Consider the following 19,904-nt stretch of genomic DNA (forward strand, 5'->3'; position numbering starts at 1 on the left):
ATATTTTGTGTGTGTGTTGATGCCTGAAATGACACCATGAGCAGTCCAGTCTTGGGAGGTGAGCACAAATTGCCCCCTCTGGGCAGACTCTTTGAAAATGCAAACATCCCTGACTGGAGACTCTTTCAGGCTCTAATATCTGCTATGAGATTTCTCTCTTGTCAGCTGTGTTGTCCTCCCCGGGTACCCTATTCCCTTCCACTGAAGTGGGGAGGAGAGGGCTGCTGGGGGCCCTGGGAGGGAGGAGAGTTGATGAAAGGCAGAGGAGAGAATTCGGGCAGGAGAAGGGAATAATGCACAGAAGACATACGAACATTAAGCATGTGAAACCAAGCTAAATTTAATTTAATTACTAAATTTAAGAAAAATGTACGGATGCAAAATTTTTTTAAGATATCCTTTTCCTAATGAGGTGTGCAAAACAGAGAGAAAAAAAAAAAAGAACCCTCGGATGACCTCCACAGTTAGTGGGGTTATGGGGAAACGAACACCCCCACCTATTCTTCGTAGGAGGGTTGATTGGTACAATCTTCTGGAAGGCAGTCTCACTGTTTATCAGAATTCTAACTCTGCTTCCCTGGCCTAGCAGTCGCACTTCTGGGATCTCTCCCTCAGAAACCCTAAATGGGCCTATAAAAACCCATGGGCAGCCCCAGTGGCTCAGCGGTTTAGCGCCGCCTGCAGCCCAGGGCGTGATCCTGGAGACCCTGGATCGGGTCCCACGTCAGGTTCTTTGTATGATGCCTGCTTCTCCCTCTGCCCGTGTCTCTGCTTCTCTCTCTCTGTGTCTATCATGAATAAATAAATAAAATCTTAAAAAAAAAAAAAAAAACCATGAACAAGGAGGTTTGGTAAAGCATCGGTGTAGTAGAGTGAAAAGGGAAACAACTCAGATGCCACTCAGTCGGGGACAGACGAGTAGGTTGTGGTTTATTGATACAGCGGACTGCTAGGCCGGTGTTACTTAGAATAAAATACGTAATTCCGACATAAAAAAGATGAAGTGGGAAAGCAAGATGCAGTGCTGATTCCATATGTGTTATTTTTAAAAGCTATAGAGGCTTAAACACTGTGAAAAGTCTGGAAGGATGGCCTCAACTGCTGCCAGTGATCCTGGCGTGGGGTGAGGGGCAGGGGATTCAGGCTTTTCCTTCTAACTTTATATACTTTTCTTAAATTGGTTACAGCAAAAAGGTATTATTTTTTTATAATTAAAAATAAGTAGACGTTGAAGAAAGAAAAATATGGGGAAATGAGAGTGTGCAGCAGCCTCATTCCCCTGAGCCTGTCTTTGGCCTGGCCTGGCTGCCAGAAGCATCTAATCCCAGGGGAGGGGGGTCAGGGTTGGGCCAGCTTTGTCCGGGAAGCCCCGGGCTTCAGTTTTTCCTCAGGGCACTGCAAGCCAGGAAGCTTTATGAGGCCTCGGGCACCAATGGCCCCCGGGAAGGTCACTCTGAAGATTAAATGAGATAATATGCTGGTAGGCGCCGGATGGGAAGGGTCGGGTCATCGGTCCTCGTTATTACTGTTATCACTTACGTGGATCCTGCAGCCCCCTCCCAGGTCCCTCCCGCCGACACAGATTTTAAGCATTCGAGGCAGGTGTACAAATGCTTAGTTTCCTGTCAGGACTATAACTGCACTTAATTGCCAACAAAACCACTTCAAAAGAGCTGTTCACCTAAGGGATGCTCGTGCCCTTGGAAACCATGGCTACGTGGTTCTACTTGGCTTTACAAGAGCATTACTTCCTCATCCGTTAATGAAAATATAAATAAATAATGATCACCATGCAAATGGCATACTTTCGTCTTTGCAAGCTAAAGCAGAGATGGTTCCTGGTCACCCCTTTTATGTAAAAAAAAAAAAAAAAGTTCAAAGCCGGTGAAAATGAGCAGAGAATAAGCAGAAATAGAATGAGCTCGTGTTTTCCCTCCTGCCCCCCGACCGCCCCCCGAGAAGGGTCTCAGAATCCTGGGATTGTCTCGGAATCCTTCCACTGAAGGTCACCAGAATGGAGATCATGGCTCTGCAATCAAATGAAACCCATGATGCAAATAATTGGGGGCGGGGGGCGGGGGAGGATGTATTAAATCTAAAGAGCCCTTATTTTACTATAAAAATGTTTGCTTTCTCTACCAAGAAGACTGGATAAAATAAAACTGTGGGCATACGCCCACTATTGCTCATAGGAACCCGAAAAAGTGATTATTTGTCTGCCAGAGTGCATGTACAATTACAAGTAAGGGGAAAAAAATTTACCCAGATGGAAGAAACGATAAAGAAAGGAGCTGCCTTTCAGGAACCACAGCTGTAACCAGCTGTGGCTGTTCCGGTCACAGTGTGTGTTGGTCATTTTGTTTCCTGGCCAAACTGATTGCGTCCTATCATCGTGCTTTTTGACAACTTGAACATCGGCTTTTATTTCCCCTCTCGCACTCCCCTAATACCATTCTTAATAAGGAAGAAAAATGTGGGATGTTTTGACTGGTAAGTGGAAAACCTCGTTTGGGATTTGGTTTACAAATTCCAAGTGGTGAGGAGGCTAGTAGCGTGAGGACCGGGTGTGCCCAGGCCAGGAGGATCACGGGATTGGTGAACGACACACAGTTCTGGGCACCCATGTACGAGTGTGCAAGATTTGGGTTTTTGTCCTGTGATTAACCCTGCCCGGGTGGAGGAGCCCCCGCGCTCGCCAATCACTGTCCCACCGTCCGTCCCACCTTCTATCCTCCAGCTCCTGCAGGATAAAGTCTCTGGATGGGATCGTAGGGACCGAGGACAGAGTCAGTGGGGGAGATATTTCGGGGCCGTGTTTCTTCAGTCTGCCAAGTAGGCGGCTGCCGACTTGCACGCCTCCCCTTCTCACATACTAACAAGTGTGGGTTTGTGTTTCAAAACAGACACCCACAGACACACAGATTTTCTCTTTCTCCCTATTTTAGCTACCCAGAGAAACTGTATCCTGTTTATCTATGTTCACTGCATGGCTAGCAAGAGAAGTTCAACAAATATTTGTTGAATGAACACAAAGAAGCCTGTCCCCTGCCTCCCGGGGAGAGGAGTCCTCCCTAATGGGGAGCACGGCCCTCGTGATGTCAAGGCCCGGAAAGGCCGTCTTTAATGATCTCAGGGAGGAGGAGAGAGGTGAATGGACTTGGCCACAGCACCCGTCCATTCATTTATCAATTTATTCAACAAATATTTATGTCCTCAGGCCGCCGCTAGGCCCCGGGGGTGCGGCAATTAAGGCACAGGTGGCCCTTCCCAGAGGCCGCAGTCGCCTGGGGAGCCAGGAAGCAGGGAGCAGCGAAGAAAACCGGTTGGAAGCGCTGGGAAGGAAAAAACCGGCTGTTGGGCACGAATAGGACAGTGAGAGGAGACCCCTTTGGGAGGACGCATGTGAGCTGAAATCGGAAGGGTAGGAAGGGGCGGGAAACCGGAAGGCTGGCCTGGTGCAGGCCCGAGGAGCAGGCCGCGGCCCGGAGCAAGGCGAGCTGCGCAGCGGTGAAGGACCGAGCAGCGCTCGGGCACGGGCTGGGGTCTAAGTCAGGCTTCCGGAAAACAGAAAAGTGAACTCCATCATCCCAAACGAGGAACTTAGCCCAGTACCCGGCATGTGGCGAGTGTTCAGGAAGTGCCAGCCACGATGGCCTATTGGCGGTTTTGACCAAACGGGCGAGGTTTGGTCAAAATCGTGGAACAGAATGACTAAAACACGAGCAACGAAAAGATACTTCTTCATCTGATAAACGTTTCCCTTGAGCCAATTCCCCACGCAACCAGATTTCACTTACAAAAGGGAAGGCTGGTTTTTGATGGACCCTCTGCGGTTCAATATTTCTTTGTTTTAAACAATCAAAGCCACGGCATCGGGGGCCCTACTGTCAATTTTTTTAAAGACTGGTAAGGTGCAGCATTTCATCTGCTCGCCTAAGTAAGCCGGTGTAGTCGCTACCGCAGGTGGCCATTTCAGAAATGAAAGTCACAGCTAATCAAACCTTAGCCCACATGCCTTAGTGATTTTAATGACACGATTTGTTGCTATGAGACAAAAACATGTTGTGCGGGAAATAATCTGTTAGAAATCATATGACCTTGATTCAAAGGCTTTTGATTAAGAGCATGAACATCCGCTCTCTAGAAAAGAAACAAACCCTATGATTAGAGCCTGGTAGTCCTTTTTAAAGCAAATAAAACATTATTAGCCACTTATTAATGGATACGGGGATTTTAAAAAATGGCTGCAAACATTAAAAACTTCCAAGGCCACTGGCAGAGTTTCTCCTCTTTTACCTTGTCTTTCTCCTTCCTACATCGGAGGGAGAAAAATACCAAAAAAATACCAAAAAAAAAAAAAAAAAAGTGGGGACTGCAGATAAGTAGCCAATCTCGTGTCTTCTCTGTGTGTGGGGAGTTGGCTTTGAAACCATTCAGTGTCCGTTGGTTTGTTGGTGGAGCATCCCTGTGGGCCAGCGCGGTGCTCGGAGACGTGCAGCCAGCGGACACAGCCTGTGCTTCCACGGAGCTTACAGGCTAGTAGGGAAGGCGGACAAAAAGGTGACAAGAGTCCTGCTTATTCAAACATATGAGAAATGCTATAAAGGAAATAAAGTGGGGATGGTGGGGTGGGTAGGATAAGGCAACTGGGTGAGGGGGTGAGCCTCTCTGCACAGGTGGTATCTGAGCTGAGCCCAGAACCACAAGAAGCTGGTCTGTAAAGATAGAGTGCAAACTCATTCCAGGCGGAGAGGATGGCCATCTCCTGGTGCCAGAGGTAGGGACAGGCTTGGGGTGCTCAAGAAGAAGGATGACCAGGGAGGATAGCTGGGGCTTGGTAAGCATATGAGGGGCTAAGGGCAAGGGCAGGGGCAGGGATCCAATCGTGCAGGGAGGATTTTAAATGCACGAGGAGATCTCCTTGTAGCTGCAGCTGGTTTTGTAAGTGGTCCACTCGTCCAAGATTCATCTAAAAGCAGGGCTGGGCCTCCACCAGGTGACCTGATGGCAGGGGCACTCTTCCCCTTTTCTAGCAACCTGTCCTGCTGCCCTGAAATCCCACCTGACCATCCCGACCTCTTGGAATGTATGTGACCTGCCCCCCACCCCCTGGGAAGGCCAGGAAACAAATTCTTGTGGGCTATCTCATCTTGTGGTCCTGTGTTCCCCGCTCTTGGAGGTGCTCTCCACGTCCTCTATAAGCCAGGGAGCTGGCACGGATCCCAGAGCATCCCTTCATCCTCCTGCCCTTCCTTCAGCCCCTACCATTGAGGCCAGGCCTAAGCAATTGCAGGGCAGGCATCGGGGGCAGCACCAGGACACAGCCCAGGTTGGAGAGACGGACGGGAAGGACCTGGCTGGTGTCCCGTGTCAAAGCAGACAATAGATTGAACCCAGGGAACGTGACCACGTTTGGGAGACTGGCTTGGACACATTTCCAGGCCCACCCAGCCCAGTTCCCTGAGTCAGATGGTGGAGACCCGGAGGCAGTGACTTGAGGTTATGTCCCCAGGCACGTCAATGGCTGCTGGCTGCCACTCGAAGAATAGAATCCTCAGCCACATTCCCACCCCCACTACCTTCTGGTTCCCACCTACCTTGTCTGTGATTTGCTTGGTTGCTAGTTTTATTTCGATTTACCTTCCTGCATGTGTCCTACCCTCACAGCAAGAAAACTATATTATCATCATCATCATCATCATCATCATTATCAGAAAAAGGATACAGGCCAGTAAATGTTATCTTGAAATGCAAGGTTCCTTCTTGTTGTAACTTGCTAAGCCTCCTGGGTCATCCAACTTCTTGGGCAAAGGTGGCAGTGCTTGGATCACTAGGAGGTACTCAGGGTTTACACTGCAGGACTATCCATTCACTTGCTTCTCTCCAACCCTTGTGTAGGCTAGACCCACCCCTAAGGCGCATCTCCATGCGTAGCCTTCCCACTCCTGAGCCCCTGGGGACCTGGGCAGTTCCCTCAAGGGAAGCCCTCTCACCCTTCCTGGTTGTCTTGCATTTCTCCTCTGGCCTTCGGTTCTCTTCTTTCATGAGCTCAGGCAGGCGCCCTTCTTCCCTTGGGACCCTGCTGCTCCAGGGCCTGGCCGGGACCCATTTTCTCTTAGGTTACATGTTCCCGTAAGTCCCCACCAGCCCTGGCTGTGCCCCAAGGCCTGCCCTGTTCCCTCTGCTATGGCCTGGAGTGCGTGTCAATTTTAACAAGAGAAGACCAAGTAAGTTGGGAGGTGTTGCCAACTGGTTAGTGACTTCCCAGAGGTACGAGCCAAGTTTTCATCACTCATTTACTTTTTCCTAAGGCAATGGTTTACGTGTGTGTGTGAGATGTCCCGTTGGGGGGAAGGAAAGAAGAAGAGTAGCTGAAGCATCTACTCTGGAGATAATTTCTCCTAGTCTCAGATTCCAGAAACTTGGAAAATTATGGTAGGGATGGTGGTGTGAGAGAGGATTTCCATGGTTGGATTATCTTAAGTATCTTATTAAAATAGAGGCCTGCGTGGAGCTCTGTGCTTTCCAATTAGAACAGCAAACTCGTGATTTCACAGATGTTTTTATTTAGGGAAAAAATGACTCAACTTAACAAAAACTATCAAGTAAATAATAGTACAGAAATATGGCAAACATTACAGAGGTGGTAAGTGATATCTGGAACCCGCCGTACGGAGACAAACACTGGCAGTGAGCTTAGTCCTTCCCACGAAGGAGCTGGAGTTATTCCGCCCTGATCACTTTGCTGTCTTCGCCTACAGGTGGCCCCGACCACCCTCGAGCGGCCTACCAGCAAGTGGTCCAGCCGGCTGTGCGTGGGCAGCCCCTCCCCGGAGCCAGCGTCAGGGGCCTGCACCCCGTGCAGAAGGTCCTCCTCAACTACCCCAGCCCCTGGGACCAGGACCAGAGGCCCACGCAGAGAGACCACTCCTCCCCGGGGCTCCCGAGGTACTGCTATGACAGGGCCAACGTTCAGAACTTTTTTCCTTTTTTTAAAAGATTTTATTTATTTATCCATGAGAAACACAGAGAAGCAGAGACACAGGCAGAGAGAGAAGCAGGCTCCCTGCAGGGAGCCTAACGTGGGACTCGATCCCAAGACCCCGGGGTCACGCCCTGAGCCAAAGGCAGACGCTCAACCACTGAGCCACCCAGGGGCCCCTCAGACTTTTTTTAATGGGAAAAAGAATGACGCCAATGGGATCAAGATGTGTCAAAACTCTCCGTTGGTTTGCCACCCAGGGTAGAGATCAAGCCCCACAGGGGCATAGACTCTTTGAGTCAGGTCGAAATGGAAGCTGATGGATGAGAATCTGTTCACCAGACACACAAAACCACTGGTTACTTGGCAAAATTCTCTCCAAGAAAAGGCCCCTAAGATGCCACGTGACACCCCCTCCTTTTGCTGCCAGGTCACCTGGCCTCTGAGCCCAGAAAGAGATTTTTATTTTTACTGTGATTAACTTCCACCAGTAGGAAATTCTTGCTTCTATCCCTCGTTGCTACACTCATTTAAACCCAGGTTTTACTTTGGAATTGTACCCTCTGTTAGCTCTCAGTAGCATTTTTTAAAAGCCCATTGTTATCTCTTATAATCTAAGCATCCACTTGCATGGGATGCCATTGTCAGGTCTTCCCTATACCTTCTTCCAGAAAACCATTTCTGGTTTTGCTTGACCAGACCAGTTGTCTAATCTGACCTTCAGGCATCTCTCCCCTCCTTGTTCTCCTTTGATCCCTTCTTCACATTTTCCCTTTCTCTTGATTTACAGATCTAAAATACAGAGGAGGGACTCCTAGAAATGGAACTTCTTAATTTAAGACAAAATCGAAGAGTAGATGAAATGTTTGCTCTTGCTGAAGCACAATTTTTATATACGCTCAGTGCAAAATTATATTCTGTTTTAAGAACAGAATGAGATACAAAGGTCCTATTTAAGCAGATTTTTCAGAAATGCAAAAGTTGGTAATTAGCTCAGACAGTCCATTAAAAGAAAAAAGCTCATTCTATTTACAATGGCTGATAAGGCACACGCCCTCTTCCCCTGTTCCTCAAAAGCCCACACATTCCAGATTTTCTTTCCAGAAAGGTCCTTTATTTTTTGAGAACAGAATCGCATGGAATTGGGGAGCCTGGCTGGCTCAAGCACAGAATCATGTAACTGTTGATCTCAGGGTTGTGAATTCAAGCCCCACATTGGGTGTAGAGATTTAAATAAACTTCGAAAAAATCACATGGAGTTTAAATAATGAAATTAAGAAAATGTGATTTTTACGACCAGGTAAGGCAAGAACTCTTGCATAAGAAATATCTAAATGTCCAAGAAAACAAAATTTAAGCATCTTTATGAAACACGCCCACTGGCACTGAACAGGGGAAGCAATAGTAATTTCTTTTAGGACATTTATTTTGAAATATTTTTAGGTTTACAGAAGAATTGCAAAGTTAGTACAGAGTAATTGTTCTTGTAAGATCAATTTAAGCCTGCTATGGTCTCCTTGGGTTTATTTTATCATTTTAGGAATAATGAAAAATAAGTTCAGGTAATGAAGCCAATCCTCCTCTTACTGATAAATTTGAAAGGGAACCTGGACACGGAAACTTTACTGTCATTAACATCCATGATATTGTTTTTACACAGAAGATTTTTAAATTAATGAAGCTTTAACATTTTTTTTATCAAATGAGTAATTGTCCTTTATAACAACCAAGCAACTCTCAGTACAATGGAATTTAATGCAAAAAGGATATGGAACTGGATCCCCATTAGATGAAGGCATATTTTATAGGGCTTTTTTCCCCTATATATTAATAAAAATCTAAAATAAAAATAATGTCCTCAAACAGTCACACTTTTGAAATATAGCACACTTGGGATTATGTGCAATTTTATTTTAAGTCCTGTTGCATAAGACTTTCAAAAATTGTATTTATTGCTCTTTTGGGTAAAAATATAAGCATATGCAACAATCTATAAAAACTGGGTCATATGCACATCGATTTTGTAATCAAAACAGTTTTTAAAATTTAGAACATAAAACAACCTTGGGGCGCCTGGGTGGCTCAGTCAGTTAGGCGTCCACCTTCATCGGCTCAGGTCATGATCCTGGGGTCCTGGGATCGAGCCCCATGTCAGGCTCCCAGCTAAGTGGGGAGCCTGCTTCTCCCTCTGCCCCTCACCCCACTTGCTCATGCTCTCTTGCTCTCTCTGAAATAAATAAATAAAGTCTTTTTAAAAAATTATAAAATAGGGACACCTGGGTGGCTCAGTGGTTGAGCGTCTGCCTTCTGCTCAGGGTGTGACCCCGGGGTCCTGGGATCAAGTCCCACATCGGGCTCCCCACAGGGAGCCTGCTTCTCCCTCTATCTCTGCCTCTCTCTATCTGTGTCTCTCATGAATAAATAAATAATATCTTAAAAAAAAACATTATAACACAATCTCAAACATACAACAAATAACAAACATCCATGTTCCTGCTCCCTTGAGTTTTAAACGTTAACATTTTGCTACATGTCCTTCAGAGTTTTTTTTTTAAGGAAATAAAACATTATAAATTGAGTGGTGGTCCCCCTATCAGTCAGGGTTCAGTTACAGAAAACAACCAACTCGAGTTATTTTCAGCAGAAGGGATTTCACACAGGGAAGAGGGCACTTACAGGATTGCTGGAGGTCGGAGGAGCAAGCTTTAGGCCAGGCTTCCAGGAATGACCCCAGAGCAGCACCACACGACAGGACACCCAAGAAGCTGCTTCCTCCGTCACCGTGAGAGACGCACAAGATCAGAAGGCCCCTAGAGAGCTCTTCATGTGAGGCCATGCTGCCAGGGAACAGTCTAGAATCAGGAAGCCACCGCCGCTGGAGGTGTTGGATCCATCCTATGCCTGCTAGCTCTGCACTGGCCAAGGATGGATGCCTGTGTCCTCCCCTTGACATGGGAAGCTGGTTAATAGGACACTGGGATGCTTCCTGAGGAGCTCAGCACCTTACGGCAGCACTTACCAACAGAAGCCCCGGAGGTGGCAGGAGCGAGGCTTCCACTTCTCCTGGTTTTCCAAATCTCACACGAGGGCTTCTGGTCATTCTCAGCACAGTGTTCATGGGAACACTGGCAACCAAAAAAATAATAAAGATGCCACTTAACAAGTTGGTAGAAACTTCTCTAAAGGGTCTTCCAAATCAGATTTTGATCCATATATTAGCAACAACATAAAGACCTGAAACCCGCAAGTCCTTTTCTACCTTTTGATACATAATTAAATGTTATCTATCATGAGCTAAAAGTCCTGTCTTTCCATCTGAATGCCTAGAACATCAACCTGTATGTCACCCATTATACTACTTGGTTTTATTGGTGACCATGTCTGCCTTTGTACACACCACTTATCTTCCCAATTAGACAGTCCTTGAATGGAGAAATCGAATCCCGCTCCCTCTTTCGACCCCTAGCACGGGTCCTTACATATGGCAGCCAGCCCGGATTACTTATTGACTAAAATTCAATGAAGCAACACTCATCCCTCTGGCTCAGAAAAGAAGCGGAGGCAGAGGAGAGATAGCTGGCTCACTGGTATCTTAAAGGCTTTCTTTCCCTCTGGGTCTGCCTTTGTAAAAGAAAAAATAATTAATTCATTCATTAATTAATTTTTTAAAAACCCTACGAAAATTCTACTATAAGTGTATTCTTTTCCAGGGACCAACTGTATAACCAGCCACCAAATCAAGCCGGAGTTCCTGAGGAGTCCTTGGAGTGTCCTGCCGAGTTGAGACCACAAGGTCCCCAGGCTCCACCCCCAGCTGCTGTCCCTAGACCCCCTAGTAACCTTCCAGCCAGAGGAACTCTGAAAACCAGCAACTTGCCAGAAGAATTACGTAAGTTGTTTGCAATGTTGTTTTTCCTTCTTTTTGTCAGGTCTTATACTTTGAGAGTACTTGATGATTATTCATCTATGATCTCGGGGATTTCTCATACACACAGTGGAATATACTTTTTTACTTTTTGCTAAAAAAAAAAAAAACAAAGTAATTGGCATTTTGTGTGGATGTTTTTAGGATCCTGACAGTACCAGCCATACTCACAAAATGCTTACCACGAGATTTTCTTAAACATAAACTCCAACGACAAGTAACCCCAGTGCTTCTCTCTTCTAAATGATGCTCTTGAGTGGACCTGTCCCTGGGTAAATTGATTGGATGTCCATGTGGTATTGGCCAGGGACCTAGCGTTTCGCCATAAATTAGCAGCAGCCATCAAGAACGAGGTCATTTCCTGTAGGAATGAGCAATCTTGTTTGGAAAAAGTGGTCTCACATTCTCCATACTGCTTTACAACCAAATGCAAAGTAAGGCTTTTATTTAAAGAAACATTCGACTAAGTGTCAGGTGATGATTCTTTTTCCATATTTTGCAGCCAGAACCAGAAATGTTGAAATATCACCAAGATGTTCTCATATTAAGGTCAGGCAGGACAGTAAGTTCCAGAAATCTTATGAAAAGAGCCACTGCTTGTGAAATTGTAATATTCTGTTGTGCTTGCTAGAGAAGTTCAGGTGATTCCAAGAAGCCCTTTGCAAACCCGGGTGCCTCTTTGAACTAGACGTGAAAATTAAGCCTTTTGCATTTGCTAACGCCTATCCGGGGAGTCTGTGCTCGCTAGTCATTTAGGATTCTGGAAGATTTGTATGGCAAGGATCATTCAAAATATATATATATTTTTTAATCTTCTTGAAATCTTACACATTTTAATCTTGAGCATTTCTGGAGAATGGATGTTGCCTGGCATGGGCTCTAAGCCGGATGTCCGTCTGTAGATCATATTGATCTTACTATAATCTGTAAAGGAGTCCCCAAATTCTTACATGGGGACTGGATGAGTGTTAGGTGTTAAGAATACAGTGAGTGCTGTCAGTGTGCCTGGCTGCTTTAATGAGTCAATGTGACCGGGTGCTCACGGCTATTTGAGATATTTGCTTCAAAAAAAACCCAGAGCCCAAGCATAGATGAATGCATACGCACTTGTATTTTCTCTCTAGCCTTCCTTTCTCCCCCAGACTCTGCCCCAGGGACTTCCTGAGGTTGAGCCTGTCCAAACCGACAAAAAGCCAACAACACCGAGATTACCCATCTATCACATTAACACGCTAGCCAGATAACGTCCCAGAAGATTTCAGCCCGAGAAAACACGGGTTTGCATCCTGCCCGGGTCACACTGTGGGCACCACGCCATCTGTTTGCTCCAGGCTGACCCAGGGAGGAGGCAGGGAGCCGGTGCCGCTGGGTGCCCAGAGGTGGCATCTGTTTTTCAAGCCCCCGGGGTTCTGGGCTGTGCTTTAGTGCGCCCCAGCTTCCTGGCCTCTCTCCCACCAGCAAGTGGATAAGGGGAGGGAGGGGGCAAGGAGCCACTTTCTCCCTCTCCCCTAATTGGCCTTGTCGAGCAAGGGTTCGGGGCAGCAGAGAGCATCGAGCAGAAGAGGACACTGCTGGGTGGCCCCTTAGCAAGGTTCAGCTTCTTGGCCCGCTGTGAGTCCTCCTTAGGCCCTGTGCCAAGTGTGTCTAAGTCACCGGGAGGTGGCCTGATCCTAAGGACCGGCGGGTTCTGGGTGACGGATTTTGTTCACGCATCATGTGGTTTCTCAGCAGACCTCCTTGGCTTGTCTCGGGCTGCCAGCATTCTTCTTTCCCTGCGTTCCCTTCCAGGGACCCCGGCCCGCCGGGACCTGAACATCTCTGTCCTGAGAACAGCAATTCCCACAGCTGCAGGCATAAGCCCTGGGACCACCCCCATCCCAGAGTTTCACTCTATTATTCTAGAGAGACAAAAGCCACTGCATGTGATTTACAAGTGTTTGGAATAGAATCATTTGACGAGTCTCTATTAAATGTGAAAAATCTCTCTTAGGGAAAGTCTTTATCACTTATTCTATGGACACAGCCATGGAGGTGGTGAAGTTTGTGAACTTTTTGCTGGTCAATGGCTTCCAAACTGCAGTAAGTATTTTACCCAGGGAGAAGACGGAACAATGAAAGTGAGTATAGTGAGAAGAAAAACAGAGGCAGGGGAAAAAAAAAAAAAATATATATATATATATATATATGTATGTAACTGTTGAGGTTTTAAACGGTATTGCCCGAATTCTGTGATGATGGACTAAAAGCCTAAGGATGTGGGTAACTGCGTCTAGACCTCTAACTCTCCGGAGTCTCCGGCGCTCCTTCTTGCACACTCCTTGGGCTGCCCACCCGGGTACCCGCGAACAGGCTAGCACGGGGTTACTCCCTGCTGACCAGCAGCGCAGCTCGGCCCCCGCCGGAGGAGGACGCCGGGCTCTCCTTCGCCCTTTCCCGCCGAGCCGACAGTGCTCTGGCCCGGACTCCTGTGACACGGAGGCCGCAGGCTCCTCGGCCACCTGCTGCCGCACCAGGCCCGTCTGCGGGGCGGTGGCCTGGGAGGCCTGGGGTTCGAGGCCCCGGGCCTGGCCTCCTTCCAGGCCTTGGGGCGGCTGCGGCGCTTCGGGGCCAGGAACACAGGGGCCAGGTTCTCAGCTGGTGGCGTCCAGCCCCGGGGAGTTGGGCGACCCCGCCCTGCGTCCACCGTGACCCCGGCCCCAGAGATCTCAGCCAGCACGCGCCCAAGTCGCCTGCAGCGCCTTCCAGCAGCACAGCTTAGTCATGTGCGTTCTTCTGTAGGATAAATAAAATACCTCGGGAGGCCGCTCAGGGGGCTGGCTTTCCTAAAACACTGAGATCACTTCTTTCCCTTCCCAGAGACCCGCTCTGGGTATTCGGTGACAGTGAATTCTAGAAGGTGATGAAAAACTAAGGAAAATATCCAGGAATCGGAATGTTAAAGGATAAAAAAAAAAAAAAGGAATACTTAGTAGCTACGTGTCCATTTTAATGATTGCGTAGCATCATTTAACAGTTTTCATCGAATTCTTTTCTTTATTCTGTGATTTTTTTTTTAAACAGGAGTGTCTGCGAGTTTAAAATGCTTACGCTGTATACATTCCAACTTATATGACTGTGTAGAAACCAACATTTCAGTTTCTCATTTCTAGATTAAGAAAGCACCGTGGCAACCATGACATAAAATCAAATTACAGGTTATAAGACCCACATTTCAGAAATATCTTACTTATTGGTCATTTCCAAATAAGCATACTGATTGGAGGAGAGGACAGGTTTTTATGACCTTAACAATCAGGTGGCTACTTAGAATTTAAATCTGTCCCTGATCCTGATGACTGTGAAGCCTTGGAGTAGAATCACAGAGCCCGCCCTGGACAGCTACATTACTATGTTGATACATTGAGAGCCCCTTAGTTGGGGGAGGTGTGGGGAAGATAGAAAGCACTTAATGGATAATTTAAGGAAAGTTCAATGAAAGGACTATTTTTCAAAGCTCTGGGTAAATTTCAAGAAATCCACAGGGAACAGAGCAATATCCTGGGACCGGCAACCGCAGGGATCGCTACCACCCCAGGTCTAAAGAGGCAAGAAGAGTGGTTACGGTGACAATAGAAATTTATTTCCTCATAGTTCTGGAGGCTGGACATCTAAGACTGAGGTGTCGGCAACACTGGTTTCTTTCTGGGCCTCCTCTTTGGCTTGTGTATGTGAGCACAGCTTCCTCGGCTCGGAGACGGCCGTCTTCTTCCCGTGTCTTCACCTGGTCTTTGCTCTGTGTGTGTCCTAATCTCCTCTTCTAAGGACACCAAGTCGTATCAGATCAGGGCCCACCCAGATGACCCCATTTTATCTCACCTCTTTAAAGTCTCTGTCTCCAAATACAGTCACGCTGAGGCACTGGGGGTTAAGACTTCAAGTAACAAGTTTGGGGTTGGGGGTGGGGGTGGGGGGGACACAGCTTGGCCTGTAACAGTCGCTGTGTGGAGAAGTTGGCCTTATAGAAGCTGTAGACTTTGGCGGAGATCTGGAGAGACCAATGAGAGATGTCCAGCACATGTGCCTCCCAGGAAGTCCATCCACCTCAGTAACGAGGAATGGTTTAGGTGCTAGGGTAACAATAAATATAACCATGTATTGAGTACTTTCTTCAAACGTGGCTTTATGGTACACCTTTTCCATGTCCAATTGTTTTAATCCTCACAACCATCCTGGGAAGTAGGTTTAGTAACCACATATTACAAATAAGGGTAATAAGACTTAGAGAGTTTCGGTGATGTTTTTAAAGTTATGCAAGTGGCAAGTGCAGAAGCCAACAGTAGAACCAAGGGTAGAGCCAAGCTGTCTGTGTCTTCTCAACCCTGACCCCGTACTGCTTCTGTCTCATGTAATAGAAGTGGATTACGGACCCAGTCGCAGAAATCCGCACGAGCTTTCGCAAGATTACCTCATGTGGTCTTTGGCCATAGATGTTTTATTTTTTGTTTTTTTAACATTTTCTTTATTTATTCATGAGAGACACAGAGAGATAGAGAGAGAGGCAGAGACACAGGCAGAGGGAGAAGCAGGCTCCATGCAGGGGGAGCCCGATGTGGGGCTTAATCCTGGGTCTCCAGGATCACGACCTGAGCCAAAGGCAGAAGCTCAACAACTGAGCCACCCAGGCACCCGCCATAGATGTTTTAAAGCAGGGATCCTCCAAACCAAAAGGATCATCCAGGAATCCCTGGGTGGCGCAGCGGTTTAGCGCCTGCCTTTGGCCCAGGGTGTGATCCTGGAGACCCGGGATCGAATCCCAAGTAGGGCTCCCAGTGCATGGAGCCTGCTTCTCCCTCTCCCTGTGTCTCTGCCTCTCTCTCTCTCTCTCTCTCTCTCTCTGTGTGACTATCACAAATAAATAAAAATTAAAAAAAAAAAGATCATCCAAACCAAAAGGAGAGCCATTTGTTTCATTTGAGATGTGCCATCAGTAAAGAGACATCTTCTGACCTAGCGATGTGTTGCGTACTGTAGGTACTGGACAGTTTGGTGCACTCGAGGCACTTTCTCCTTCTGCAGGAAGAGTGGAGCCAGGCTGAAGAGTTAAGGCAGACATAAATGAGATATCCAGCAAATGAAAGGATGTTGTAATAATGTGTGGACTGTCCAGTACCACTGGCCACAATGGGGCGGAGGCGGGTGAGGTGAGGACGAGGGGGTCAGCGTGTGAGGAGGATTCACAGGGGGCAGGGAGGCGCGTGCTGTGCTTTCAGGGTGCCAGGGAGTCAAGTAGACAGGGCACGTGAGGGAAAGGGGGAAGGAAGCCTGGGCCATGGACGGCGTGCCGAGCTTGCCCAATGGCTAGGACTCGATCCGTCTCAAATGGTGGAGTGACGTTTAGGACAATTGATCTCAGAGCAGTGTGGCTGCGTCAAATAAGCCGTCCTCAAGGTCGCTCTCCCCGAGTTACCCATTCTAGTATATGGTCCACCTTGTAAACCAGAACACCTCGTACGCAGGTACATTCCCCTCTGGCTGCAGGACAGGCCTGAGCCCCAGCAAGGCCTTCCGATTTGGCCTTCTGAAAAATAGGAAAGAGCTGGTTTTTCTCCCCTTCGGATATTCCTCCGAAGACTTGACATTTAATATGTCTTCTCGAGGCCTGAGAGTTCTGCTTCTTGACTTTCATCATAAACCCGTTCCCACCAACTCCGTAGTTGTTTCCATGACAGTTTCCTTGGATTTGCCCCAAGTTTCATACAATGCTTTTTAAACGTATAGACCGAAACGGGACATGATACCATAATAATGACCTGGCTAAGGCAAGGAAAGCACCAGAATTGTATCTCAGTACTTGCACACCACACACTCATTAAAATGTTCCAGCATCATATCGTGTTTGCCTTTCAAATTACAGATACATGTATATTTCCGGCTTCTATCCAACGCGGTTCACTATGTGTCTCAGATTTTTTTTTTAGACGTAATTATTGCGTAAGCATAGGTACATTTTGGTGGGTACCACTGTATCCTAATTATGGATATGAAATGCTTAAATGCCTACTAATGTTGAAACAGGGAACACTTTAAGAAAAATTGCATTTTTGTTTTTCAGACTTGTATGTTCCTCCCTGCAGAAAGAATTCGTGATTTCTCCAATCTTAAATACATAGAGTCTCTTGTGTTTTCTCTTGCTCTGCAACTAGAGAAAGCTTCTCGTTAAGAGCCACCTCCCACCTCTTGTTTCTCGTAGATTGACATATTTGAGGATAGAATCCGAGGCATTGATATCATTAAGTGGATGGAACGCTACCTTAGAGATGTAAGTACATTCCCAAATTCTGAGCTTGTTTTCTGGTGAAAAAGACCATCAGCTTGCGGAGTTATTTTATGAGAGAAGCACTGGCAGGCGCACCAAGTCCAAAGCTGAGAAAGTCCCAACAAAGCCTCCCTTGTTGGCAGCCGTGCAAAGACCTGGAAAGGAAGGATGGGGTCACCCTCGTGGACATGCACCGGCAGGAAATAACGGTCAAACCAGACACAGGTGGTTGATAACAATCAGAGCAAACAATTTTTTTGAGCAGAAAAGGAAAAGAGGAAATGAAGGCAGGGAGTAGGGAGGCAGAGACAGAATTCAATTTAATCTGAAGCCACCCCAAGCGTTTTGCGGGATTGGGCTCAAGAGCTGTCCCGGGAGGCTGCCCGGGTAGTGCACCCCCCACCCCGGCCGCCACCCCGGCCCCCGCCCGGGCGCCCTCTCGCAGCCCTGTGATTTGTTTTCCACTGACAGAATCTATACTGACCACTGGGACACTTTGTGCTTTAACAAGATAGAAATTGATTGCTGCCAGTGTGTCCGTGTCGGCAGCTTCAGCCGCTTCTTTTGGAGGGAGAGGTGGGGGACAGTCTCGGCAGCCTGGGGGTTTGTGGCTTTTCCTTGTGTCTGCAGCCTGGTGTTTGCTTTGTGCTAAAGAGGCTGCCGCTCCTGGCTGTGCAGACACGTCCACACGTCCACGGCCAGGGGGGCGGCCGGGAGCACAGTCACTGAGGTCTCCCGCAGCCGCCCCAGGGAGGGGGCTTGCAGACCAGCAGGGCAGTGGGGAGCACAGTCACCGAGGCCTCCTGCAGCCGCCCCAGGGAGGGGGCTTGCAGGCCAGCAGGGTGGTGGGGAGTACAGTCCCTGAGGCCTCCCCCAGCCGCCCCAGGGAGGGGGCTTGCAGACCAGCAGGGCAGCGGGGAGCACAGTCTCTGAGGCCTCCTTCCAGCACCCCAGGGAGGGGGCCTGAGCGGTGCTGTTGCACAGCCTTTTTGCTACGATGCAGAAGCGCTTCGTGATTCAGGCTTATGAGACGTTTGTCAGGGATGCTTGTGGGGAAAGAGGGGCCAAAGTGCCTCCATGTAGCAGAGCCGTTTGCTCTGTGTTTGAAGGGAGCGGGAGGGAGACAGGGGGCAGCGGGGGAGACGGGAGTCCGCCGACGGGGGCCCCCGGTGCCCGAGACTGTCCGTGCGTCTGTCCGCAGACAGCCCGGGGGTCTGTCAGCGCGCCCGGCCCCGCTGGCCCCTTGCCAGCCCGCCTGCACCAAATGGACCGCACTTTACACTCCCATAAACATGCTTCTCTCTCATTAACAGAAGACAGTGATGATAATTGTAGCAATCAGCCCCAAATACAAACAGGATGTGGAAGGTGCCGAGTCGCAGCTGGACGAGGACGAGCACGGCCTACATACTAAGTACATCCATCGGCTGGTGAGCGGGCAGAGCGCGGGAGGCCGCGCGGGCGGGGCTGGCGGGCGGGCAGGTGACCAAGCCCCGGGTCTCGCCTCCTGCCTGTGGCCGGGCGGGGGTTCACGTGAGATCTCTCACTCCCGGGCCCCGGAAAACGGGGCTCTGCTGGCTCTGCGGTCCACCCGCGGGCTGGGAGGCCGCCCCGGGCGCCGCACGCTGTTGTGTCACGTGGACGCGGCTCAAGTCCTGCTTCCTCGCGCGTCGTGGTGGGACCGGGCCAACCGCCCGAAGCTCGCCGTGCCTCTGTGTCCCTGATCACACGACGGGTCGCTGACACTTACGGGCTGTTGCGAAGAGTCCGTGAAATGGTGCCTGTGAAGCGCAGGGTACATCTCGGTGCTCAGGTCCCGGGAAGGGATCCTCCCTCGTCCGTGCAGCCCGGCCGCGGCCACAGCTGACCTCGGGGCTCGGCCAGGCCAAAGCCCGTGGGACAAATGTATCAGGGAGCCAGGCTTGCTGGGAGCCTGATAGAACATTCGGACCGGAAAGATCACCCAGCTTTGGAACTGGCTCCTCTGCGGGTCTGCGATCCCCACGCCTGTCGGGATGACAGAGACGCTGTGGGGATACGCTGCCTGCTTGGCTGGAACGCCGGACAAGACGTGTGACTTGCAAAATGTCCCGCGGAGCCCCCAGCGGGTGCTCACAGGTGCTGGGGCCAGGGCGGCTCGGGGCCTCCCAGCCCATCTCAGCCAGAGCTGGCTCGCCCTTTTGGGCTTGTGTGCTTCCCAAGGATTCTGAGGTTTGTTTTTTTAAGATTTTATTTATTTATTCGTGAGACACACAGAGAGAGAGGCAGAGACACAGGCGGAGGGAGAAGCAGGCTCCCTGCGGGGAGCCCGATGCGGGACTCGATCCCAGGACCCCGTGGTCACACCCTGGGTCAAGGGTAGGTGTCCAACCACTGAGCCCCCCGGGGGCCCAGATTCTGAGATTTAAGAAGGCTTGACATCCATGGGACCAGAACTTGCAGGCTCCGTTTCAACAGCAACGGTCCACAGGCATCGGCAATGGGCAGAAAGCATCAGGGACTAAGACAGGAGAGTGGGGCAGGACGCCTAAGAGGGCCGGACGGACCCCGTAAGCGGCACAGGGCAGGACGCCAGCCAGCGCGGGACAGGCCGCTTCACCTCGGAGGGGCCAGCCTAGGTCCGGGTCCATCCGGCGGACCAGGAGCTCGGGAAAAGGGGCCTGATGGGTGGGTGGACGGGGTTCCCCACCCGCCGACCACTG

General features: G+C 49.2%; 2 protein-coding genes across 12 annotated transcripts in view; one reads left to right on the forward strand and one right to left on the reverse strand.

Annotated features, from left to right (window-relative positions):
• The window catches only part of TRAF3IP2 (TRAF3 interacting protein 2), a 41,833-nt gene that overhangs the window by 17,136 nt on the left and 4,793 nt on the right, over positions 1 to 19,904 (forward strand). For 9 of the 10 annotated variants that reach the window (XM_077902742.1, XM_077902743.1, XM_077902738.1 and 6 more), the window contains 5 exons: positions 6,762 to 6,948; positions 10,693 to 10,871; positions 12,898 to 12,986; positions 17,137 to 17,205; positions 18,516 to 18,632. In XM_077902742.1, the coding sequence (XP_077758868.1) occupies positions 6,762 to 6,948; positions 10,693 to 10,871; positions 12,898 to 12,986; positions 17,137 to 17,205; positions 18,516 to 18,632 (641 nt within the window). Of the gene's footprint in view, positions 1 to 6,761; positions 6,949 to 10,444; positions 10,570 to 10,692; positions 10,872 to 12,897; positions 12,987 to 17,136; positions 17,206 to 18,515; positions 18,633 to 19,904 lie in introns of those variants that run through there. The other variant, XM_077902747.1, reaches the window with a different exon arrangement.
• LOC144316975 (uncharacterized) overlaps positions 8,388 to 19,904 on the reverse strand; it is a 92,543-nt gene continuing 81,026 nt past the window's right edge. The window contains exons 3-5 of one of the 2 annotated variants that reach the window (XM_077902749.1): positions 11,090 to 11,268; positions 10,002 to 10,107; positions 8,388 to 9,819 (exon numbers count right to left, since the gene is read on the reverse strand). In XM_077902749.1, coding sequence (XP_077758875.1) covers positions 9,805 to 9,819; positions 10,002 to 10,107; positions 11,090 to 11,268 — 300 coding nt within the window. In that variant the 3' untranslated portion in view covers positions 8,388 to 9,804. Of the gene's footprint in view, positions 10,108 to 11,089; positions 11,269 to 19,904 lie in introns of both variants that reach the window. The other variant, XM_077902748.1, reaches the window with a different exon arrangement.

The sequence above is a fragment of the Canis aureus genome, chromosome 7 (genome assembly GCF_053574225.1).
Source record: "Canis aureus isolate CA01 chromosome 7, VMU_Caureus_v.1.0, whole genome shotgun sequence".
Lineage (NCBI taxonomy): Eukaryota > Metazoa > Chordata > Mammalia > Carnivora > Canidae > Canis > Canis aureus.